The sequence below is a fragment of the Mirounga angustirostris genome, unplaced genomic scaffold (assembly GCF_029215605.1).
Source record: "Mirounga angustirostris isolate CCGP_5_RB_7025 unplaced genomic scaffold, mMirAng1.0.hap1 SCAF_4, whole genome shotgun sequence".
NCBI lineage: Eukaryota > Metazoa > Chordata > Mammalia > Carnivora > Phocidae > Mirounga > Mirounga angustirostris.
In genome coordinates this window covers 60,898,699-60,925,906 of record NW_026991712.1, presented here as the reverse complement: position 1 = coordinate 60,925,906, position 27,208 = coordinate 60,898,699, and the positions used below count along the sequence as shown (strand labels likewise).

The following is a 27,208-nucleotide window of genomic DNA, read 5'->3' as shown; positions in this document are numbered from 1 at the left end:
TTTTGTAATCTGTAAATTAAAAGGGGCTCAACTAAACACTACTTAGACCAACATTTTAAGTCTCCTGTAGAACCACTGACACAATGAGAGTTTCCAGGCTCTGTGTGCTAACGCAGGAGCCTGAATGACATTTCTGTTCCTATCCCCTTCCTTTTCTTTCTCCCATGAAGGCAGGGCAAGAGTCCAGCTCATGTAGTAAAAGCACTAAGCCTGAAGTGCTCTGAGATGAAGGAAGGGTAAAGCCTGTGCCCCTCCCTCTTCTGGCCACTTCTCCCTTCACTCAATGGCGATCAGTCCCATAGTCCATGGCTTTCCTTTTCTTCTCTCCTTCCCTTGCCACATTCTGTCCACTCAAAGCCTCTCTCATATTCTCCACCTTCTCTTCCCTCAGCTCAGACCAACTCTAGCCTTCAGGTCTTGGTTTAGAGGTCAGTTCTGCGGGGAAGCGTCCCCTGCCTGCCTAGGCTTCCTATGCCAGCCCTGCTTCACATCCATCCCTACTGCTCATGGAAGCCTGTTTTTATAATTGTAATTGATTCTTTTTTAAATTACCATCTGAATGCTTGGGGTCAGGGACAGGACTGTCACTTTCACCTTGTTTTTTTTTGACTAAGCCAGAATAATGCAGTGCCCTGATAAATGGTCTGTGCAGTCAAGGATCTGGTTCCTTCCTATCAGGCTAGTAACTTGTTTTCCCATTTCTTTTCTTGCTCTTTGACATCCCATTCTACACCCAGCAGCCAGAGTGACCATGTCAGAGTGTCAGATTTGGCCACACTCCTGTGTTAAACTCTCAATTGTCTCCCAAATCCATTTAGAATAACATCCAAATCCCTTACCATGACTTCAAGGCTTCAAGGTCTCCCTTTTCAAAGTCACCTTTTCTTGGACCCATGGGCATGATTTTCACTCCTAGAACACAATAAATAGAAACATTCTTCTCTGAGGACCTTTGCCTATATGCTCAGCCCCTGATCTTCACATGCTGCCTATTTCTTAGCGGTTGGTCTCAGTTCATATATTATGGTTCTGTCCATCCTTTCCAGGGAAGCTTATACCCTGTCACTTATATTCTGTCTTAATTTTCCATCAAGAGTGTTTTTGACTCTTTCTTTTTCTTACTTCTTTCTTTCCTTTCCTTTTTCCTTTCCTTTCCTTTTTCCTTTCCTTTCCTTTTTCCTTTCCTTTCCCTTTTCCTTTCCCTTTTCCTTTCCCTTTCCCTTTTCCTTTCCCTTTTCCTTTCCTTTCCTTTCCTTTCCTTTCCTTTCCTTTCCTTCTTTCTTTCCTTCCTTTCTTTCCTTTCTTTCTTTTCTTCCTTTCTTTTCTTCCTTTCTTTTCTTCCTTTCTTTTCTTCCTTTCTTTCCTTCCTTCCTTCCTTGTCTATTCCTACCTACTTTAGAGTAAAACTCCATCCTCAGGAGCAGGGACCTGCTTCATTAGCACCTAGGGCAATGCCCCACATAGTGGGGGCCTAGAGAATCTTTATGGAAGGGAATAATATGAACTCTAATGAGACTATAGACATTGAGTGGGAGACGTTCAGGAGAGGGGGCTAACACTTTGTGCCATGATGGGAAAGAAGGTTCCAAAGAAGAAGGCACTAAAGCCTTTGGGTGGATTGAGGGTGGAGGAAGTCATTGATGGAGAAATGGGAATGCTCTGAACAAAGATGAGGCAGGGCTGTTTACAGGCTGTTTGGTCCATTAAAGAGTCCAGTTAATGTGTACTGAAGGTTTGTTCATAGCAATAATGAGAGGTTATTTTGGGAAGAAAGTAGATACTATATTTGGAAACTTTAGAATGCCAAGTAGAAAAATTTGGACTCTAATCAATGGTCAAAGGGAAACACTTTACATATATTGGTCAGGTAGTGTCATTTTAGAAGTGTTGCTTTAAAAAATTATCTTTGGAGGATATAACCTCCATTTTGCCCATTTTTCTTATTTTCTTTACCTGAGACCTAAAAATCCTTCCACTCTCCATCCTTGCCTCTCTTTGAAGACTTTCTCCAAACTTTTTTTATTCTCAGGGTGTCCAAGCATGCTCACACATTTCATTACTCAAGCCACTTGCCTGGGTGTGTACCTGTGAAAAATGAACATCATGGGCCTGATAAATGAGTCATACAAGTGCATGTTTGATTTTTCATGTGTTCGTATGTATGAATGTTTTGCTTCTAATATTAAATCCCAAGAGGAAGCAAGTTGTACCGTTTTATAGCTCCCTCTCAGTGATTAATCTGGCCAAATTTTAGAGGTAAATGTTGTGGGTGTCCTTTATAGATAAAACTGCTTTATATTGCTATCCCTACAGTATTTAAGTGGCTAAATCGACGCTCTGCCATCCAGATTCTTGATGCTGAATTCTGTTCTATAGTAAATTTGAGTGAGGGTCCAGTTTATATATATAGTTTTAGAGGAATTGTAGAGCTCTTTTATTCATCTATTCTTACAGTGATCAAAGAAACAGATGTTACCCTTCTAGTTTAGTCCCCTCAAGGACTGATAAAGCCATTATTACTACAATTACTTCATACCACTTCCTTTTGTTGGACCAGAAGCATGCTAATGCAACCAAGATCCTATTTCCCGTAAACAAGAGATAAGAGAATGCATTCAAGGAGCTTACAGTACTTCACAAATCAATTTTATTAATTTAAACACAAAATTAATGAAGAAAAATTCTGTACACAATTGTGGACACAACACACCTTTATACAGTAAAGTCAAGATAAACTTTGTCTTTCCAATTCTGCAGAGTACAAAAACATAAAATGAAAAGGCTAAAAAATTGTCAATTTCTGTTTGCTTCAAGCAAAAAAAGAAAAAAAACCCAAATCGATTGTTAAATAATTTGGAAAATTCACAACTAATTCTAGCAGCAACATGAAACTTCAGGAAAAGATGAGTAGCTCTTTAGCTACTTTGGCTTAAAGCTGGTGTTTCCCCCCCCCCCAATTAATATTAAAATTCATTCAAAAAGTAACTTCATAACAAGGGAAGGTTTTAGATGAAAACTAGTGCCCAAAGTCATCACTGTTGGAGAAACTGTCTTATGGCATAAGGAAGGTGACAATTTTGATTTCCCAGATTTATGCTTTATACATAATGCAGGTGAAGAATAACCTTGGTGATGAGTATTGGGCCATGTCCACTGCCTGCAATGAACTTTCCAGGGAGGGTGGGGTTTAGGGAGAGGTGTGGAGGAAAACAGAACAATCAATCAAAAAGTTTTGCTGATTTCCAGGTATGTGGTAATGTCCTCCTTTATCTAAGCAAGAAAATGCAGACCCTATGATCTGAGCACACGAAAACTTTGCTAGTCTCCAATTCATGAACCATTTTATTAATAAAATATATCAGTCATCTACATTCTTTCTGTGGGAAGAAGCATTTGCATAATCATTTTTTTTCAAGTAGTTACATATAATACATTAGTGTTGAAAATGAAAAAGTGAGGTTGTAAGAGGACTTTTTTTTTTTCCAAATTATTTAAGACACTGCTGTTTTGTTTTACCAAGGTCCTCCTAAGAGTTTTAAAAACAAAACAAAACAAAAAACTGATGGGACAAATAATTTGGAAAACAAAATTCTATTAACATCCATGCTTTTGGTCTTGACATTATCTAAAAAACAAAACCAAACCCAACTCCATTATCTACATATTTATACCCAGTACTTCGATAAGGCACCGCACATGACTCTGTGCACACATGGCCTCATACTTCACTATCAAGGCATTGCTACCTTTCAATATCGTTTTCTAAACAATATGTAAAAGAATCATCCATTATTACAAATTTACACCAAAAATTCTCTCTGTACATGATTGTCTCAGTGATGTACATATTACACGTTTAAATTAGACATACTTTAAACTACTTTGCAATGTGCTAAGATTCAAAGTACTTGCTGTGTCGTGAGGCAAAGGCCTTTAATCGCTTATGATGATGCTATTGTCTCTTCAATTAATTGATGTCAAAAAAGTCTGGTTGAGTGAATTGTAGGGTGCTGGAATCATACCTCAATTAAAGCTGTTTTTAAAAAGAAGTCTGTTCATAAATAAGTAGACATGTACAGATTACCCTGGGTATGAGACACCAAAAAAAGTAAACTTTCTTTACAAGAAAATCCCCTCACTGGTATTCGGGAAACACATTTCAGTCTCTGTTGTGCAATCAAGTTTGCTGTACTGGAGAAGCTGTTTATGTCACATTGAAGATGCTAACAATGTAAGCGTCTGCAGGTCCTTTCTTCACAGGTTTGAACCATGTAGTGAATGTGGCAAAGACACATCACACTGTACTAGAACATTCTCAGGGCTTATTTTCACTGGCTTCACAGTACTAGAGTCCACAGCTGTTCTGAAGAGATAGGTGTGGTCCTTCATTTACCGCAAGGGCAGAGGTGAAGACCCACAGCAGCTGTGCGTCCACATGTTGAAATCACTACGGTGGGTACTCCAGCGCTGACACAGGACTCAGGCTTGCTGGATCTGTTCCTGGTCACAGGGCAGTTGTACGGTTCCAAAGTGCTATGTGGCTGTTACAGGTACTCCAGTTCCAAGGCATGATGGAGGGCCATGAGGTCCGAGTGACTGGAGATCCTCCAGAAGGGCATGGCGTGCTGTCAAAGGGGCAGACACACGGTGAGGACAGACCATGCTCCCAGCACAAAGCCTTAACCCTGCTTTTGAAATTCGCTCAACGCTCATCCCCTTTTCTCAGTATTGTGAGAACTGCCCGTGAAGATCTTAACATCACATCTGTTTAAAACAAAAATTCAAACTTAATCCTCCCCTAAGACTACTGGACTGCATTTTAAAACATAATCTGGAGTCTGTTTTTTTTTTTAAGAAAGTGATGGATATTTCTGAAGTTGTTCCGTACTGTGACTTGAATACCAATTCCAAACTTTACATAAAACACAATAGCTATGAATGAAACTTTGTAAAAAACGGTTGTCTTTCAAAGTATGGATCCAGTAGATGTATAATGCTAAAAGTTTAAGCAGTTTTCCTTAGGTGGTGGTATTTTTCAAAACTTAGTTTTACTCATGGAAGAAGCAGCTTTTTCTCATTTACTTCCATTAGGCATTCTTCACATTGACCTTAAAATGGCTTTACCATATGGAAAAATTTTAAATGATGCTCTAACATTTTTTCTGGTAGTTGTTTTAAAAAAAATCAATCTAAAAATCTAGTTTAAATGATGAGAATCTTTGTAAAACACCTGAATTAGCCAGAGATAAGAAAACCAGGAAAAGAAGAGAGATCACCTCATCCACGAAGGATGAAAACATGATTATAAACTGTTATTGCTCAAGGCTCTATAGTAAGTACTTATGCATCCGCAAAATCTTTTTTCAAGTAAGGGAAAGGTAATCCTCGTTTTTCAGAAGACAACATTCTACTTAGCCCATAGAAAAACAGCTTTTTAAAACAACAAAGAAATATTGTGAAGAGCTGACTATATTGTGCAATTATAATGCTAAGGAATTACAATCAGACTAACAGGAGAATTTGTCATGGAAGCAAACAGTGGGATGTAAGAGTTTTGGGGGGGGGGGCTTATCTGTACCAAAAATTGGAAGCAAGGAACTATTTTGATGTAGATCACAGAACTGTCATATTCTGAGAATGCAAACTATTAAGTTAGTTATTAACAATGCCTTTGTCTCCAGTAATCTGCTAAAAGCATATACCACAGTCCAATATCAAATGTAGACCTTTCTGGATTCCCTATCTTTGTTATCTTTCAATAATAATAGTCCAGCATGGAGTACTAGAAGATCTCTTTTCAAAGTTTTAGGATGATCTACTTGTCAACTTTTGACTAGAAAAACAGACTATACTACTTTGCATTCATTCACTCCTTTTTTGCATCTGCAGAGATGGTGTAGTCTGTGGGTGAGAAGTAGAAATGTAAACAATCACGAGCTTTTACCTGTGTGTTATGAAAGAACTAGGAGGAGCCAGTTCCCTTCGCCTGGGAAGCTGGGGGAAATTCCTGGTAAGAGGAGGTAATAGTTAAACTACGTATGAAAGCATGACCATTCAGAAGAGCACTTGCGGGCTGTGTGTGTTAGGGGGAGGAGAATTCCATTGTTAGGGTACTGGCTGTATATGAGAGAAAGCCACGTGGAGCAGGGCCCGCAGGGAGGTCATCAATAATAATAATAGCTGTAATTTATGGAGTATTTTTTCAGGCACTGTCCTAAGCACTTTATATAGATTCTCAGATTCAAGCCTCTCTATAACCTCAGAGATAGATAGGTATTACCATCATGGTTTCACTGTTGAAAAAACTTGAGTCTTGGAGGAGAAGAGAGGTTTAAATAACATCTGGTAGGGAGTGAACCCTTGAATCACATCAGGTCGGGTCTGAACCTTAAGCCCAGACGCTGTATGCCTCCTAACTGTTCTCAATGGCCTTTTAATCCAGCTCTACAAATTATCAGCACCATACTATATAGCTTAACACACACACACTCCCTGCCGTGTTGAGTGAGGGACATTGAAAAATTATAGATCAGATCTGAAAAATGTTTGCATTTATAATGTAGAAAGCTTTCCTTCTTTTTATGTTATTAGAATAAAAATCCATGTGTCCTGTAAAATACTTGTATAATGTAGAACTTGTTTTATAGAGAAATGCAAATTTCTAATCCCACTATCCAGATAACATCCGTAAGTATTTTTCTATATCTTTTAGATATGCACACTCCTATTTGAAATCATGTATATATAGTATGTACCTATTTAGCATCCTGCTCATTTTACTAAATTTCAAGTCCATCCTTTAAGGAAAATCGTTCACTAGTTTAAAAGTTTTCAAGTATTCAACTATTATACAGCATTCTTGTATATTTAACCATCTACTAACTTCTATTTTAATATTCCTTTATTTCTAATTTGCCAGAGATTTGTTGCCCTTCCCCAAAACTGCTTCTCATGAACAACTGAATAAAGGGAGCTGTAGAATAGTTCTTTTGTTCTGTTATTTCAGGATGTAGCAGAGAATGCTTAAGGCTCTTCAGATAGCTATCCAGAAACTTTCAGGACAACTACCTTCATACGTAAATATAAAAGTACTTGTAAGAAGTGGATGCTTTTTTTCCAAAGTAAGTTCAGCCAAATTCTTGGCATGTCGATTATCTGAAATTAGATGTGTTTCCCATAGACGACAAAACACATTTGAGAGCCATTGGTGCACTCAGCAGTATGTATTGTAGAATGCAATGAATGGCAGAGAAGTTGGAAAGGGAACTGAAAAAAATCCAACTAATTCTTTGGTACATGGTTAAGATAAAAATTAGGGATTTAATTCCATAGTAAACAAAATCATACAATGGTTATGTGTCTTTTCTTTACAGGTGTAGGAGTTGATTCCAGCCCAGAGTACATGTAATATAAACTGTTTTAAACTATTCTCAAAACAAATTATGGAAAGGTGAGGTTATTCACAAAAAGCCCTGGAGTTAATAGCTTCTATCTTCCTGTACAGTATTATTAAGAACCACGTGATCAAGTAGCACCCTGAAACAGATTCACATGATGAAATATGCCTGTGGCATATTAGAGACCCAACTCATTACAATACAGTGATGATGGGGTCATTCATTTGAGCCAAAGTGCATAAGGTTCTACAGTAATAACTGGCAAACCTTAGGTGTATATGAAAGGAAAGAGGTAGTCTCTGGGAACATTCCCACACAAGAACAACAACTCCATCCTCAGCACTAACATGTAACTACCCTCCGTAACATGAAGGGTAATATGATCTCTGTTATAATCAGCTCCATTCTTACAAAAATTATTGGGCTTCTACTTTGAGATGTCTGTTTAATATTAAGTGAGTCATTATAAGAAGACTGAATCTAGGGGAGAGGAAACTCATGTTCACAAATAATTAGAACTACTATTTTCCCTAATTCACCACATACTGATGCAAAGATTTTATGAATGTATAAGAGCTTCCCAGCACAATTGGGTGCAAAGAAAACATTTTTTTTTTCCACCTCAGTATTACCTGAAACAATTATTATATGACATCAGAGAGAGATGGTGGCAAAAGAAAAGCAGGTGCCAGGATGAGGAGAACTGGGTTATACTCTCAACTCTGACATTATATGATTTTGAATTATGACAGTTTTTCTGGAGTCCCAGTTTATTTATCTGTAAAATGAAGGTTTTTTTGAAGGTTGCTTGTAGGTTTAATAAAGTCTATGACTTGAATATTGTAGCGACTGCAGATGTATAAAATAATCTGCATGACCCATATATGCCCCCACTGACAACAACCAGCAGGCAAGAAAAAAGAGGCATTATAATTGAAAAGGATGAAAACCTATTTGCAGATGACATGATTTTATATATAAAAAATCCTAAGATGCCATAGAAGTGTTAGCTAACCAACAAATTCAGTGAAGTTACAGGATACAAAATTAACATACAAAAATCAGTAGTCCTTCTCTGCACTAATGCCAAATGACTTGTAAAAAATAGCTACACTAAAAAACAAACAAAAGACATTAATGAAAGAAACTAAATACATACACAAATGGAAAGGTATCCATGTTCATGAATTAGAAGAATACTGCTTAAGTGTCCATGCTACTCAAAACCACCCATAGATTCAGTGCAATCCCTACCAAGATTTCAGTGGCATTTTTTAGAGAAGTAGAAAAAACAAACGTAAAATTTACATGGAACTGCAAATAAATGGCCAAAACAATCCTGATTTCAATCCTGAATTCAAGGTACATTATAAAGCTATGGTAATAAAATCAGTATATTACTGGTCTAAAACAGACACATAGATCAATAAAACATAATCAACCACCCAGAAATAAACCACATATATATGGTCACATAATATTTGACAATGGAGCTAAGAACACTCAGTGGAGAAAAGGCAGCCTCTTCAATAAATGGTCCTGAGAAAATCGGCTACAAACACATAAATGAATGAAACTAGATCCCTATCTTAAATGTAAGACCAGAAATCAGAAAACTCCTAGAAGAAAACATAGGAAAAAAACTCCTTGACATGGGTCTTGGCAATGATTTTTGGGGGGATATGACACCTAAAGCACAAGCAAAAAAACAAATGGACTGCATTGAAAATAAACTTCTGCATAACAAAAGAAATGATCAACCAAATGGAAAGACAGTCTAAAGAATGGGGAAAGATATTTGTAAACCATATACTGGATAAGGGATTAATATCCAAAATATATAATAAACTCATACAAATCAGTAGCAAAACAACTAATCTAATTAAAAATGGGCAGGGTACCTAAATACCGTTTTTCCAAAGAAGATATACTGACAGCCAAAAGGTACATGAAAAGATGCTCAACATCACTAATCTGGGAATTGCAAGCCAAAACCACAGTGAGAACTCACCACACACCTGTGAGAATAGCCATTATCAAAAGGACAAGAGATAACATGCTGGTGAGGCTGTGGAGAAAAGGGAGCCCTTGCGTATTGCTGGTGGGAATGTAAAAAATAGAACTACCCTATGATCCAGCAATTCCACTTCTGGGTATATATCCAAAGGAAACAAAGACATTGTTGAAGAGCTATCTGTACCCTTATGTTCATTACAGCATTATTCATAATAGCCAAGACACAGAGACAACCTGTGTCCACTGATGAATGAATGGATAAAAGACTTGTGGCATCTATAGATAATGGAATATTATTCAACCATAAAAAAGAAAATCTTACCATTTGCAACAAGATGGATAGATCTTACACCAAGTAAAGTAAGTTAGAGAAAGATAAATACTGTATGATTTTATCCTTTCTAGTTATACATAAAATCACTAACATAAAAACCGGGTTCATGGACACTCACATGTAATTTGGATTTTGCTGAAGAATATATTAATAAAATGTTAAAAATCACAAAAGGACATAACCCTTGGCTGAGATATTGTACTTCTAGGAATTTATCCCACAGATATACTTGCCCATGCATCAATCACATAAAGCCCACTCACTACAGAACTGATTGTAATAGTAAATATGGGAAACCACCTAAATGTTCAGCCCCAAGGGACTCACTGAAGTGTAGCACATCCAAATACTAGAATGTCAATGCTGCCATTTAAAAGAATTATAGAACTCCATGTACTGATATGGACTGCCAGGATATATTGTAAAAAAAAAAAAAAGTACAGAAAAAGGTGTATAGTTATCATTTGTATAAAAAAAGAACATAGCTTTGCTTTCATATTATCTCTAGAAAATTTGCATATGGAGGTACAAATACTTCCCAAACTTTAAATAAATATATCTTGGAAGATAGATTATTCTAAAAATTTATTAGACAGCATTGCTCTTTTATTATTTGCATATCTGCTCCTACTCTAGACAGCAGTGAATTAAGAACAAAGATGAAATACATTTCAAGACCTGTCATACATAATGTTCTCATTAAGTACTAAGTGAAATAGCTTTAGAATAATAAAATTCACTGTACTTGGTGATAGTAATCCCCACGTCTCAAAATCTATAAGCAAAAAAATACATTAAAAATATTTTTTTTTACAAAAGCAGCTCTCATTTTTCTCAAGCTTAGAATTGAGCATTAATCAGATTCTCCATTTCATCTTGGATTTCAGCAAATTTTGGAGTTCACATTTAAAATGGACATTTTTTGAGTTTGTCTAGTATAGATGGCAATGCAGGAAGACCCTGAACCCACCTCCTCCATGAACACACCAAATAGGCACTTATTTATTTAGTAATACGGCGTTTCCCTTGTATGTAACTAACTGCTTCTCTCTTGCTGCCTTTAAAATTTTCTCTTTAAACGTTGCCATTTTAATTATGTTTCATGGTGTAGACCTCATTGGGACTCACAAAATAAAAAGATGTAAACTATGACAACATATATAAACTATATATAAACTATAAAACTATAAAACATGGAATTAAAAATGAAGTTCTTTTAGAATGTGTTTGATTTTAACTGACCATCAGTTTAATATAGGCTGCTATATACTTAGGATATTATATACAAACCTCATGGTAACCAAAAACCCAAAATCAATAATAGACACATAAGAAAGAGAAACAGAGCCAAATGTAGCATTAAAAAATCCATCAATTACAAGGAAAGAGAGCAAAAGAACATATGAACAGAAAAAATTACAAACACAACCAGAAATCAATGAAAAAAATAGCAGTAGGTACATACCTATCAATAATTACTTTAAATGATCTAAATGCTCCAATCAAAAGACACAGGGTGAAGGAATGGATAAAATACAAGACCCATCTATATGTTGTCTACAAGAGACTCACTTCAGACCTAAGGACACACACAGGCTGAAAGTAAAGGGATGGAAAAGATATTCCATGCAGATGGAAATAAAAAGCTGGGGTAGCAATACTTATATCAGACAAAGAAGGGCATTACATAGTCTTAAAGAGATCAATCCAACAAGCGGATATAATAATTTAAATATCTATGCATCCAACATTGGAGCACCTAAATACATAACTATTAACAGACACAAAGGGGAAAAAAGGACAGTAATACAATAATAGTAGAGGGCTTTAACATCCCCCTTACATGAATGGATAGATCATCCAGACAGAAAATCAACAAGGAAACAGTGGCTCTGAATGACACATTAGACTCAATGGACTTAACGGATATTTACAGAACATTCCATCCAAAAACCATAGAATACATATTCGTTCAAGTGCACTTGGTATGTTCTCCAGGATAGATCACAAGCTGGGCCACAAAACAAGTCTCAATAAATTTAAGAAGATCAAAATCATTTCAAAAGTATCATTGCACCACAATGGCATAACACTAAAATCAATTTAAAAAAAAGCTGGAAAAAACACGATGTGGAGGCTAATGGGTCAATAAAGAAATTAAAGAGGAAATAAAAAATACATACAGACAAGTGAAAATAAAAACACAAAGGTCCAAAATCTTTAGGACTCAGTGAAAGCAGTTTCAAGAGGGAAATTTATAGTGATTCAGGCCTATCTCAAGGAACAAGGAAAATCTCAAATAAATAATCCAAACTTACACTTAAAGAAGTACAAAGCCCAGTGTGTAGATGGAAGGAAATAATAAAGGTCAAAGTGGAAATAATAAAATAGACTTAAAAAAAATAGAAAAGATCAATGAAACCAAGAGCTGGATCTTGGAAAAGTTAAACAAAATTGACAAACCTTTAGTCAGACACATCAAGAAAAAAAACGAAGACTCCCATAAATAAAATCAGAAATGAAAGAAGAGAATTAACAACCTACACCATAAATACAGTGTATTATTAGAGACTACTATGTAAAGTCCTATGCCAACAAATTGGACAATGAAGAAGAAATGGATAAATTCCTAGAAATACATAATCTAAAAATCAGGAAGAAATAGAAAATCTGAACAGACCAATTACTAGTAATGAAATTGAATCAGTAATAAAAAATTTCCAACAAATAAATGTTGGAACCAGATGGACTTATAGGTGAATTCTATTAAACATTTATTGTTCCAATTTTAGTTTATGTGCTGCTGAAGTGAGTAATCTATCAAACATTTAAAGAAGAGTTAATATGTATTCTTCTGAAAATATTCTCAGCAATAGAGAAGAAGAAAATCTTCCAAATACTTTCCACAGGACCAGCATTACCCTGATACCAAAACCAGGCAAAGACACTATTTAAAAACAAAACAAAAACAAAACAAAACCAAAAAACTACAGGCCAATATCCCTGATGAACATAAATGTAAAAATCCTCAGTAAAAATTAGCAAATCACATTCAACAATACGTTAAAAGGATCTTTCACCATGATCAAGTATGATTTGTTCCGTGAATGCAAGGATGCTTCAATTTCTGGAAATCAAAGTGATACACCACATTAACAAAATCCAGGATGAAAATTATCTCAATTTGCAATCTCAATAGATGCAGAAAAAGCATTTGACAAAATTCAACATCCATTCATGATAAAAACTAAACAAAGTAGATTCAGAGGAATATACCTCCATATAACAAAGGCCATCTATGATAAACCCACAGCAAACATCACACTATATGGTAAAAGACTGGGAGCTTTTCTTCTAAAATCAGGAGCAAGACAAGATATCCATTTTATCACTCTTATTCAATGTAGAATAATCAGAAAGAAAAGATAAATAAATAGAATAAAATAGAAGTCCTAGCTGCAGCAATGAGGTAAGAAATAAAAACCATCCAAATCGGTAAAGAGAAAGTAAACTGTCACTATTTGCAGATGACATGATACTATACATAGAAAACCTTAAAGATGCATGGAAAAAAGTATTAGAACTCATAATGAAGTAGCAAAAAGAAATTAAAAACTATTGGGACCACACCAAATTAAAAAAAACAATTTCATTTATAATTGTACCCAAAAGATAAAATACCTAGGAATAAACTGAATCAAGAAGATGAGTGAATTATACCTGCAAGCTATAAAACACTGATGAAAGAAATTGAAGATGACACAAATGAAAAGATATTCCATGGTCATGGATTCAAAGAATTAATATTGTCAAAATTCACACACTATCCCAAGGAGTCTACAGATTCAGTGCAATCAATAGTGAAATACCAATAGCATTTTTTCACAGAACTAGAACAAATGGTACTAAATTTTGTATGAAACCACAAAAGACCCTGACTAGCCAAAGCAGTCTTGAGAAAGAACAAAGCTGGAGGTATTGCAATCTTAGATTTCAAGGTATACTATAAAGCTGTAGTTATCAAAATAGTATGGTGCTGGCACAAAAACAAACACATAGATAAATGGAATGAAATAGCCCAGAAATAAACCCATATGTATATGGTCAATTAATCTGCAACAAAGGAGTCAAGAATATACAGTAGGGAAATGGCAGTCTCTTCAATAAACGGTGCTGGGGAAATTGGACCATTACATGTAAAAGAATAAAACTAGACCACTTTCTTATACCATACACAAAAATAAACTCAAAATGGATGAACCACTTGAATGTGAGGCCTGAAACCATCACAGTCCTGGAAGAAAACATAGGTAGTAATCTCTCTGACATCAGCCTTAGCAACATTTTGCTAGATGATGTCTCCTCAGGCAAGGGAAACAAAAGCAAAAACTATTGGGACCACACCAAAATAAAAAGCTTTTTGCATAGTAAAGGGACCCATCGACAAAATGAAAAGGGAACCAACTGAATGGGAGAAGATATTTGCAAGTGATATATCTGATAAGGAGTTGATATCCAAAATATATAAAGACCTTATATAAGCCAACACCCGAAAAACAAATTTGTTATTTATTCAGAGGATCTAAATATACATTTTTCCAAAGAAGACCTACAGATGACAATTAGACACATCAAAAGATGCTCAGCACATCACTAATCATCAGGGAAATGCAAATGAGAACCACAATGATCTATTACCTTGTAACAATCAGAATGGCTAGTATCAAAAAGACAAGAAATAAGTGTTGGCAAGAATGTAGAGAAAAAGAAACCCTCATGCACTGTTGGTGGGAATGTAAATTTCTGCAATCACTGTGGAAAACCGTATGGAGGTTCCTCAAAAAAAATTAAAAATACAAAATATATGATCCAGTAATTCCACTACTATTTACCCAAAGAAAACAAAAACACTAATTCAAAAAGATATGATGCATCCTCATGTTTATTGCAGCATTATTTCCAATAGCCAGGATATGGAAGCAACCTCAGTGTCCACTGATAGATGAATGGATTAAGAAGATGTGGTGTATATAGTAAGGAATATTACTCAGCAGCAAACAAAGTGACATCTTACCGTTCTGGCAACATGGATAGATCTAGAGGGTATTATGCTAAGTGCAGTAAGTCAGAGAAAGACAGATGCCATATGATTTCTCTTACGTGTGGAATCTAAAAAACAAAACCTATAAATGAACAAACAAAAAAGCTGCAACAGCCCCATAAATTCAGAGAATATACTGGTGGTTGCCAGAGGTGACAAGGGTGGGGGTGGGGATGGGCAGAATAGATGAAGCAGAGTGGGAGGTACTGGCTTCCAGTTATGGAATGAGTAAGTCATGGTGATCAAAGGTACAGCAAGGGAATATAATCAATGGTATTTTAGTAGCATTGTATGGGGACAGATGGTAGCTACCCTTGTAAGGAGCACACTATATTGTATAGAGTTGTGGGATAACTGTGTTGTACATCTGAACCTAATGTAATGGGTTCAGCTATACTTAAAAAAAAATGAATGAATGAATGAAATGGACATTTATTGATGGAACCTTTGCCATTATGCAGAATAATGGATACCTGCCATTTTCTCCCTGGTGTTCACAAGCGATTTATTTTAAGTATTTCTCTGAAAAGTAAATAAAGTAAGTTTACTTGAGTTGTGGAGTTCTAAAAGAAGGCCACTTTTACTCTAGAATCAAAAACTGCTGTTGGTATGCGGAAGACTTACATTTTGACTTTTTAAAAATCATACATATGCCTATCATTGTCATACAAAATACGTTGTATTAGGGAAACATGGAATCCCATGATAAAAAAGGAAGCCTGGCAGATCTTGACAACAAAAGATCCAGGTCAGAGAAAGTTATCCATAGGTAGATGGCTCCTCTCACATTCTCTGCAGTCTCTCTAGGAACAAAGAGGTGCTTGCAGAGAGCTCTTTCATGTGATCTTTTTGGAAGAAATCTGTTCTTTTAAATAAACAAAGGTATTTTCAACTTCTTCTCTTTGATGGGGTGTGTTTTAATGATATAGAATTAGATAAAATTACTGAAAGCCCTGGGACTATATTGGCAAAGAGAACAAAGATGACAGAACAGACTTCGATTGACCATAACGAAACAGGCGACTGGCAGAATACTTACTGGTTTCATTTCTGAGCTTGAAAAAAGTAACTACCTCAAGCAAAAGAACATTATTTAGAGAGATGAAAGACATCTCTACAGGGAAAAAGAAAGAATGTTCTATTAGATTTTTAAAAGGACTTAGGAAACTAGGAGAGACAAGCTAAATGGTTAAAATTGATTTAGAAAAACTGCAAAATGTTTTTTTTTTTTTAAGATTTTATTTATTTATTTGAGACAGAGAGAATGAGAGAGAGAGCACATGAGAGGGGGGAGGGTCAGAGGGAGAAGCAGACTCCCTGCCGAGCAGGGAGCCCGATGCGGGACTCGATCCCGGGACTCCAGGATCATGACCTGAGCCGAAGGCAGTCGCTTAACCAACTGAGCCACCCAGGCGCCCCTGCAAAATGTTTTGATTTTGCAAAACATTTTAGTGCTCAAACTTGCAGAACTTGACTGGTTCACTATTTTATTTAATAACCTAAAATGCTCACAAGCTATAATATCAGAATCGATGATTTATTTTTAAAATTTTAATCATGAATGTAAATTTAGGAGAAAGAGAACACTTAAGCAGTTCTATCTCCCTCCCAAAAGGAAAGAAGCAAATATTGCACACTTTATTCTAATAATTTAAAAAATAAGCATGAAAATTCTTTTTTAATCAAATCATATTTAGGATATGTAAATCAAGTTTATAATTTAAAGGAACTTTGTGCTCCATCTTACGGATATAATTAGCTTCAAATCCTAGTTTGGCTACTTTCAAGTTATGTGATCGTGGCCAAATTATTCACCTTCCTGAACCTTGGTTTTCTCATATATAAAGTGGGTCGAAGGACTCATTCCTCATAGAATTATGATGAGGATTTAATGAGATAATGGGTAGAAAGTGCCTAAAAGAAAGTGTGGGACACGATAAGGGCTTTATAATTGATAACAATATTTTTTTCTCACCATTATGATTATTAATCCTTTGACAGCATGGATAACCATCTCTTAATTTATTTCTTTAGCTTGAATTTTATATATAGTTTTTAAAATGGGATATTGCTGAATAGTATTCTTTTTCCCCTAAATTAAGCATTTTCCCTAAGTTAAATATTCTCTATTTCTGTGCAGAAGTCCACTTAGAAAAACTCCTCTATTGTGAATTATTAGATCCCTGTTACTTAACTCATGCACAAAATACTGCTATTTAAATACTAGCTAACCTAATAAGGTTAGACAGAATATAAGAAAGGAATGGTCAATTCGTCACTGTGGATGATAGATTGATGACATCTGAATTTTCTGCGAGATTATCAGGAATCTGAACCTTCTCAAAAATCCGTATGTTGTACATACACAATAAACAGTCTTATAACTCCTGGTCACAATTTTGTTAGAGTTCCCACACTGGTAAGTCTCAAGGTGCAAAGAGATTGTTTGTAACACGTACTATTGGACCCTTACCACATATACTCATCCCACAACATCAAACCAGAGAGCTGAAGCTAAGAATACTCATTCACAGTCAAAAAAATCCAAACAGGATGTTCTTCATAGGCAGCTGCCTAATTCTTTTTGGCACAGGTGTGTTTATCCCAAATAAAAAGAATAACACATCCAAAGCTAAACAGTGGAAACAGTTTTCACTGTTCTGCAGAGACAGCAAAAGCTCTTAGCCCCAGTACCACTTCCACTTCTAATATCAAACCAAGAACTCCTTTACCTTTTCCATGTTATGTTCACCCATGATGAACATCTAAGAAACCTGCTACTCTGAAAGGTTTAGGAAGCGACTTACCCACACAGAAGCCTTGCTAGGGCCCAAAGGATTCCTTGCATTTTAAGTCATCACTTTTATAAGCATCCTTCTGCCTACCACAAGCTAGAAAGCCACATTTTGGCAACCTTCTGAAGCTAAACTTTTTGGTGACTACTAGAGGGAGGACAACTAGCCACGTGGGCAGATTGGCATCTTTGGCCCTGGGCTGCAGGGGCATGAGATGTGGCTCTTCATTTCTATGCTGCTGAAAATGTGCACGTCTACCCCGCTAGCCACTAGGGGGTCCTGTCTAGGAATGGCATGGAGGATTCCAGAGGCTTTTCCCAGGAAGAAGACTTGAGTCTGGATTCCCATCAAACATCCTCTTTCACTCTCTGGGGTTGAGTTTTGGGTATTGTAATTTAGTCTGGGAAAAATTTCATTTTATGAAAACAGCCCAAAGGGATGACAGATGTACCTAATGATCATGGTGGTTGCCCACTGGTAAAGTTGGAAGGTCAGAACTAGTGGTTATACGGCAAATGCAGCTTTGCATCAGCCTCTACTAGATCTGAAGTGTGTGTGGGTTTCCATCTGCACTGATCCCACTTGGGGAAGCATGTAATCCTGGTACATTGTGTATCAATGGGTATAAGTGAAATAATCTATTATTTATAAAATTAGGGTCTGTTTCTCTGCTTTTATTAGAATTCAGAGGCACTGAAGGTGAATTAAATCATCTTTAGGCTCTCTTAAGAAGGCTGGCCACGTGTCGTGCTGAATGCTGCATCTATGTTCTGGTGACTTTATGGGTCACTTCTGTTACGTACTGGAATACTCCAGAAGAGCTGAATTGCTACATCCTTCGTGGAAATATACAGTGATTTCTAGGAGTCAGTGTGTGGGGAAAGGAAGGGAAAATAATTCTATTGGGTAACCTCATAAAATACTTAATGCTTTGCAATTTAAAAAATATTTAGAGAGTATGACTGCATCAAGATTTAGGGAGCTATAAAAAAAAACAAAACTGAAAACAAAGTCTCAAACAACAAACTAAGCAAAATAAGATCCCTACCTCTTGAGCTCACCTTTTATTGCTGAAACAGGCATATCTACAAATAATAACAATGCTATCATTTGTTGCCCACTTTATATGTACCGGGCTCTGTGTTATGAGTTTTACATCTTAACTAAATCTAATCCTTAAAATATCCCAATGAGCTCGATGCTGTTATTATTGCCATTTATAGATAAGGAACGAGAAAGAGGAGGGATACATAACTTGTTCAAAGTCACAGAACTGGTTAGCAGTGGAGCTGTAATTCAAACCCAGGCTCTCAGCTCAAACATCCAAGCTATTTACAACTTCTCCAATTAAAGTGTGAGTGAGCACTATTATAATTAAGCTCTTACAAATAAGGGAAATAGAAAAGGTGGAACAGGCACTGGATTTTGAAAAATGAGTAAGACAGTGACAGTAGGGCATTGGGGAAAAGAACATTCCAAGCAGAGGCGACAGCAGGGAGAAAGTGCTGGGCATGGTCGAAGGGACTACAATGCCAAGTGCTGGGGTGAGAAAGATTGTCCAGGTAGGCTGTGTCTAGACTGAAGACCCTGAGTGGTCCCCAAGTGAAGAAAGTGGTCCCCTTCTCCTCCTCTTTTGAAATGCAATGGAATACACTTAATTAGCAAGGTTTTGCTGAGGGAAATGGTAGAATGACACTCGCAGGGATGCAGAAGAAAAAAAAGCTGTATGGTGGGCAACCTGGGAGTCAAGGGACTCATGGCTGGCTCCAACCCTTTCCTCTTTTCCGAGTGTCCCAGGGGAGGTGAGGTGTTGACCTTGGGATACAAATGAGACACTATATGGCAGCAAAGAGTTTGGCAAACCAGCTCCGACCAACTGGTAGAGTCTTTCTGAAGTGATGTTTAGAAGGTTCTTAGGCTGAATTCAGGCTCAGGTAGGTTTTAATCACTTGGCAATCTCTGCCATGGGGCAGAATGGGACATGCTCACATGAGCACAGCAAATGTGTTATCTCTGTTCTGGATGACGGCTACAGCACGAAACCTTCCTTTCTGCTTAAAAGTCTACGTTCTGCAAAGACCAACCATCCACGACCTTTGAGTTTGTGTAGGGCACTCTTCAAAAAGACCATATTTATTTAATTCTACTCTGTCCTTTTTCATTGCTTACAGTTCTGAACACATTTGTAATTTGTTTCAGAGAAATGGAACTTGTTTAAATGATCCAGCTATGAACATTTTGAAGACTAAAAAATTAAATGGCATGAGATGCACCATCAAGGAACACTGACCTTTTTTGCTCCTTGCTCTTCTTCCACGCCATCTCCTATAACGACATACACCACTTTTCTTCCAAACCTTTGAATTATCCTCTCAAAACAGCTTTCCTTTCCTAATACATAAAAGTAAATTATAAAAAGTGTAAAGTTTGAGTAACTCAGTGCTACAGTGCTTGAACATTTTATACAAAATACTTCCTTTATGCTTCTGATTCAACTCTATCCTACTTGTACAAACTGAAGGAGAGTGCTTTTCGATGCCATTTGGGTAGAATCTGAAACAGCACAGTAAATTACAAATTGTAAATTATCCATGTGGTGACTTGTCCCTTGGAAATTGTCAATTTTATTTATTTTTTAAAAGATTTATTTATTTATGTGAGGGAGAGAGCGAGCGAGCGCGCATGCGCGGGGTGGGGGGGCAGGGGAAGAAGTAGACTCCCTGCTGAGCAGGAAGCCTGATTTGGGGCTCCATCCCAGGACCCTGGGATCATGACCTGAGCTGAAAGCAGATGCTTAACTGACTGAGCCACCGGGAAGTTGTCAATTTTAGTATTCTTTTCCCAAGGGCTCATTTATTAAAAAGTAGGATCTAGTCAGTCATAGTAGAGCATTTGGGAAAAAATAGTTCTGCAGCAGTCCTTTTTTTCCTAGCAGCTGAGACTTAGTGAAGACATCTGATTCTGGCAACATATTTGAACTTGATTTAAAAAATGTTTCACAATATACCAAACTTCGAAAATAATATCTGATCCCAAGTCTATTGAGAAGGATTAAAAAAAAAAAACTGACAGGTTTTGTTATAGCAGGAGAAATCAAACAGTGGAATCTGTTTATTGCTTTGTTTTCCAGTTAGGATTCTATTTGAATGAAAGACCCCCCGCCAAACCTAATGTGTTTACTTGAAATGTTCTGGTAAAGCTGTTTCTGAAATAAATGTCAGGTAATTTGGGGCACTACAGAGAGATCACGCCTGCCATACCCAGGCATCTAATGTCCAATAAAGCACTTTCCTAGAGGAAAAGCGGGATAAAGGTAACAGAATACCTTTATCTATCTATTATCTTTCCCATGTCAAGAGTTGGTTTGGGCTCTCAGGAGGCACATCCCTGCAGTTAATGCAGCCATTGTTGCTCCTTTAGAGAAGAAACTGCTGTTCCAAGTCCCCCACTGCCAAGAGGGTCATTTTAATGGACAATGGGGCAGTTTATAGTTTTCAAATGTAAATGGCTGAGCGGCCCGCATCTCTTTCAAATAAGGATCAGATATACTCACGAACAAATTGCTTGTTTGCTTAAACAAATGTCTGCTTTATATTTGTATTTTGCACTAAAATCTCTGGTTTGCATATGACAGAAAAAAAATCGGGCCAGCCTTATTCAAAGGATGTAATTTCAATGCTTCTTTAGTTGCCCACTAAACTGTGAAATATTAAATCACTTTAAGAAACAAATACAAAGTGTAGTTTTCACTGCAAAAATATACAATCAAAAACTTAGATGTCATGAAACTTTTCCTCCTTAGAGGGAAATGTTTATGTGTTTTTGCCAAGTTTCCCTTTCATGGGAAAAGGAAGGTAAACTCAATGTTATTTACAGGTGAGGCTGTGGTAGACAAAAAAATTTCTCGCCTGTATACTATCTCCTAAGGCTTCACTGTGAAGTCTGGGTCACATACATAGATGTCTTCCATAATAAAGACTGAGAAACTGAAGCTGACTTTTAGAAGTTAATTAGAGGACCTACATGGAATTTTCATTTTGATGAATCCATTTTATCTGGAAGAACATCACAGCCCCGCTAAACGAGATACTAATCATCTCCTTCAATGACTGCCACTTGCCTATAAGGAAAATTCCTGGATTTTCTGCATTGACCCCCAAATTATATCTCATTTGATTGCAAAACTAGCAAAACTAGAGGAGTTTCAATAGCTACTTCTTTTTATTTTTTTAGAGAGAGAGAATACATGCATGAGAGGAGGGAGGGGCCAAGGGAGAAGGAGAGAGAATCTTAAGCAGGCTCATGCCCAGCCCAGAGCCCAATATGGGGCTTGATTCCAGAACCCTGAGATCATGACCTGAGACAAAATTGACTCGGACACTTAACCAACTGAGCCACATAGGCTCCCCATTTACTTTTCTTATTAAAAATACCATAGAAAAGTGGTTCTACCTCTGGTTTTGAGATAATTCCTACCACTTTTTTAAATCATTTTTAATTCTGTTTTGATAAAAATTAAAGTTCAGTATCACAAACAAAATGCCCATTAAAAATACCTAATATATACTTGTTATAATTTTCTATTATCCTAATATTTTCAAATTATTTAAACTATTCAGGATTAAAGTTCAATGCGCATGACATGTAATAAATACACTACTTGTTCTTTCCTTCTGGGGAGTTAATTAAGCACTATCCTTTCCATTCTATAAACTTCTTTGGAAATTGTTCTTTCATGTGCTGATAAATGTTTACCATGGACTCCTGTTTACAAAACACAGCATGATTCCTCTTTATTGTTATGGATAGCATAAATATCTGACTTAATGTAAACAGTTATTTTTATGGATATGATAACATAAAAAAAATCTGGTTATATTGGGCTACCAGGAATTCTATTTGGTACATTCCCTTTTTTAAAAAAAGATTTTATTTATTTATTTGAGAGAGAGAGAGAATGAGAAAGAGGAGGCTCCAGATGGGGGAGGGTCAGAGGGAGAAGCAGACTCCCTGCTCAGTGGGACTCCATCCCAGGACTCTGGGATCAGGACCTGAGCCAAAGGCAGATGCTTAACCGACTGAGCCAGCCAGGTGCCCCATTCCTTTCTAAGTATTTTCTAGCATTCTGTTCTTGGTGCTTCTCAGGAGGCAGCAGTTATTCTCCAACTCCAGCTATTTCCAACTTGACAGGACTATGTGAATATTTCACACTCAACATTAATAAAATCAAACTCTTATTTTTCCCATCACATCTGATTTTCCCCATCAGTTAATAGTGTCATTACTGACCCAGGTGTTTAAAAAGAACCTCTGTGTCAGCCTTCTTCAGAATAAACAACTGTTTACTCATCCATTTTATTGAAGTAACATTTATTGAGCACCTGGTATGTGCTGGGCACCATGGCTACAATGATGAGCAACACAGACAGACTCAGTGGCTATTACAGTCTGATAGGGAAGTCAGACTATGAACAAATAATTATAAAAGTAATTCTTTAGCAATAATTTAGTAAATGCTTTTAAAGAAAAGTATTGGAAGTATACAAGTATAGTTGGATGGAGAATTAGATTCCATTTTTGCCCTTTTTTCTTTAGATAGAGTTGAGCAGCCAGAAACAACCTTCTTCCCGTCTACTAGGATCCTCATCCCCCTTCCCCAGGACTCACTGAAATAACATCTCATTAGGGTGATAAACAAGGCCACATATGTCTAGACCTAAGTCTACCTTTCCAGCTTCAGCTTCCCATGACCCAGGACCACTTACAAGTCTCTCAGCAGGGAGCACGTTTTAAGGTCTCTGTTTTTTGCTCTCACTAGCCCATCTGCCTACGAAACTCTTCTGTATCCTTCTATACCCAGCTCAAATGACATTTCTTCCTTTTAGTATTCACAGACACTTGCTCTCTGCCTCCTCCTGGGTGGGAGTGAATGTTTTCTCATTCAAGTGCACATTCAGGCACTTAGTGGTAGAGAACTCCCTATGGTATGGAAAAGAGTCTGGACACTGGAATCAGAGCTAGTTTGACCCTTACCTTTACTGGTTATTAACTTGGACAATTAAGTCTCTGAGATTTAGTGTCCTCATTTGTAAAATGGAAAGGTTGTGAAGAATGATTTTAATATGTAAAATGCTTAGTACAGTTCTGCACATCTACTAAATATGTGATAAAAATGCTCATCTACATACGTCTTTGTCATATTACAGTTATTTAGATGTCTGCTTCCCCCACTAGATGGTGAATTCTGTAAGAACAGGAGTCATGTCTTTTTTTAATCTCACTTTTAGTCTGTCTTGGTTTATATTCTAACCAAATTTCACATTAGTCATCTTTCTCCAACTGTGATTCCTTCTTTCAAGAACTTAATTTGTTGGGGTATCCCCATAACAAAAATGGGAACTTAACTGTTTATACACGCTGAATTAAAATAAAGCAAAAAAAAAAAGTTCCAGTGATAATTTAAAGAAAGCTATTAGAATTGTTTCATTTATACTTCGTATATCTCTATACTACTATTTGTTTTAGTTTATTAGATATTTTTGTTGATGTTATCTAAAAGGCAAGTAAGATAATAATCCAGAATTGATGCTCAACTGACAATGGCTAAAATGCATAGTTCTTAATGTTAGCCAGTAAAGTAACATTTTTTGAATTAAGCTGCATGGCTTATGATTTATGTTTCTCTTGATGTCTAAAGGCAATGCTGACAATAAAATTAAATTCTTCTTCTAGGTTTCTGACACCTGGCATTATGAAAAAAGTCTCATTTACTTTTACTCATTCACTTCTACCAGCCTGAAGGGAAAAAGTTGAGTATAAAACAAGCAACAGCAGCTCACCTATTTTTGTTGCACTGTAAATATTTTCTATTGGAAATACAATCCCTAATCCATATAGCAGGACTTTCGCCAACGCTGGGATAAGCTGAGTAGTTGTGACTAAAATATTCACACAATTCGTCCTATGAGAACCGAAAAGAAAAAAAAAAAAAAGAAAGAAGGCTGTTGAAAAATGAATCTCCAGAGTGAACAAACACGAGCCAAGGCTGTTTTCCAGCAAAAGCACCATGGAGTGACTCGGGGACAGCCTACCGGGAGTGAATGAGCGTGAGCGCTTTCAGAGCCAGTGTCAACCAGGAGTCCGTCAGGGCTTCAATCTCAGCCCTCAGTTGCAGCCAGGCTTCCCTCTTGGCTGGACCAAGCAGGCCTGTGGATTTAAAAGCACAGGAATTCCTTCCTTACCGATGTGTCTAGTCAACTTTATAAATAATAAACATTTAATACCACTCCTAATATCACCCTCAAGCTTTATAGTATATCAGGTAATTTTTCACAGATTAGCATTCATTTGACACATATTTATTTAGTATTGTAGGAAACATGCAAAATCCAATGACTTTGCATTCCTAGCATCCCTTCCCCTGGTTCTGGAAGTCATCTCTTCTTTTTGAGGAGTCGGCTCACACCATTCCTCTACTCGTGGAGTTTGGACAGAGCCAACGCTACCCTCTGGCTCCCAGGGAAGGTGTAGGACCGCAGTGTGGCCAGTGCAAGTCAGTCTTGGAACTTTTGCTGAATCTATTGGGGAAGGTATTTTTCTACTCGATTGAGGTGCTAAACTCACAGAATATAAACTTGGATCTGTCAGTGGTCACCTATGCCACCTTATGGGAGGGACTGATCCAGAATGACTCCTACCCAAAGGAAAGCCTAGGCAAGAGATTCTGGATGTCATCTTTTGAGCATGTGGACTTAGCCATGCTGGAAACCAACACACCCCTAAACTTTTCATTATTAAGTCAACATATTCCCTTGTAAGCTAAAGCCATTTTGCAACACAGATGAATGAGCTTTACAGTCCATCTCAAGTGATTTGGCCAAAGGTAGTTAATGCCACATCTCCTTGGAAGGACAAATGAGTATCAGAAAAGTCAAGAAACTGACTCCAGGTCCCACACACTATGAAGGAATGGAGCGAGGACTAGATAAGACTAGCCAGGGTGCCTGGCTCAAGTCTAATATTCTGTCACTAAATCACAGCAGAATAATCACGGGTCAGATGAAACCGCTCTTAAAAAAAGCTATGATATCCAAAAAAAAAGTGTGATGCGTAAGTGTGTGGTCCTTGGAGAATTTTAGCTAGACTATCTTAATAATCCGGTAAGATCCCGGTGGTGGTTACTTGCCTCCAACGTTATTTTTGTAGGTATTGTAGATCTCTTTTACTCGTCTGTAGCGGAAAGCCAATTTTCTCATCCAGTCTACACCACCCCGCACACCGGTTGCCAAACATAAATTAGCACTGGTGGCTGCAGCAGGAAAGCCATCTGTTCCGAAGTTATATGTGCTATTTAGATGCAAGAAAAGCCCACCGTTAACCAAACAAAGTTCATCTCCACTGGCTGAGCCGTTAAACTATAAAATGGAGAAAATTACTTCACATTTCAACGTGCTCACCTTAGGTCTTGCCCATTATCATCTGAAGACACATCATCTATATGAACTTGGTCACATTCCTAAAAGGCAATTAAAATGGTACAGGTTCATTTTCAAGGAGCATCTTCATTTTTTTTTTTTGAAAAATCACACGCAACTGTTTAAAAAATCCCCGAACTTTAACTGGACTGTTTTTCAACAATGTCAATCAGTAGGTGTCAGTCTTGTTAAGTTGATATTTTTGCCTACTTCAGGTCTTCTTTTAACATAAAAAATGAGCAATGTCCTTAAGGACTACTGTTATTCAGCTTCAGAAAACACATTTTTGTGTTTAGAAAGGAAAGTGATTGAAAACAATTAGCATATGTGTTCCATAAACCTCAGGTACCTGAAGACATCATGCTGCTCAAAGCTGATTCAGTCAATGCCCAAGCATAACTGAAACCAGACATTTCGGTAAATGTAACATGCTAGAAAAATTAAACCTGATGCTAACTGCCAATGAAATTATGACCTCTGATTGCTTTTGAGCCACACACCAACAGAGCCTGAGGCCAGTGTGCTGAGGAACCCAGATGAAAAAATCTGTTACTGGTTTGCCATTGATTTGAGAGATGGGAGTTTTAGTCTTTGCGTGTGTGTGTGTGTGTAGGAGGAAGAAAGCATGGGAGACTTCAAAACCCAAATAAAAACAATAAAACCATGTGGTGTTTTTTACTTTTTTTTTTTTAACTGTTTCACTATTATATATTCCTTTTAAGTGTTGGATTTATGGATTATAGAATAATGTTATGTGAACAGAGCTGATTTTTAAATCCCAAACCACATGTAAACTGTTTCGAATAGGAAGCTGTGATTTTGGACTACAGCTCTACTGGACTGGTTTGATGATTATGCACCTGTTTGCATATGAACACCCCGACTTCTCACCACTATATTCCCAGTCCCTAGCATAGCTGTGTGCGGAGCAGACACTCAGTATACATTTGTTGAAGAAATGACGGCATACTAATTTAGAGACACACAACAAGGTCTCCCACCCAGAGACAAGGCACCCACACTTTGGCGTGCTTCAGTATTTCAGTCATGGTTCTTTGGAGTCAGGCTCCGAATACCCCATACTTATTTTA

The 27,208-nt window shown here is 37.0% G+C and overlaps 1 protein-coding gene across 10 annotated transcripts in view; it reads right to left on the bottom strand.

Annotated features, from left to right (window-relative positions):
• Positions 1-2,542: 2,542 nt before the first annotated feature.
• Positions 2,543-27,208, bottom strand: part of EYA1 (EYA transcriptional coactivator and phosphatase 1) — a 358,798-nt gene continuing 334,132 nt past the window's right edge. For all 10 annotated transcript variants that reach the window (XM_054512561.2, XM_045896404.3, XM_045896403.3 and 7 more), the window contains 6 exons: positions 26,100-26,158; positions 25,829-25,989; positions 24,735-24,849; positions 24,483-24,604; positions 19,934-20,034; positions 2,543-4,625 (listed from right to left, as the gene is read on the bottom strand). In XM_054512561.2, the coding sequence (XP_054368536.1) occupies positions 4,545-4,625; positions 19,934-20,034; positions 24,483-24,604; positions 24,735-24,849; positions 25,829-25,989; positions 26,100-26,158 (639 nt within the window). In that variant the 3' untranslated portion in view covers positions 2,543-4,544. The remainder of the gene's footprint in view (positions 4,626-19,933; positions 20,035-24,482; positions 24,605-24,734; positions 24,850-25,828; positions 25,990-26,099; positions 26,159-27,208) is intronic.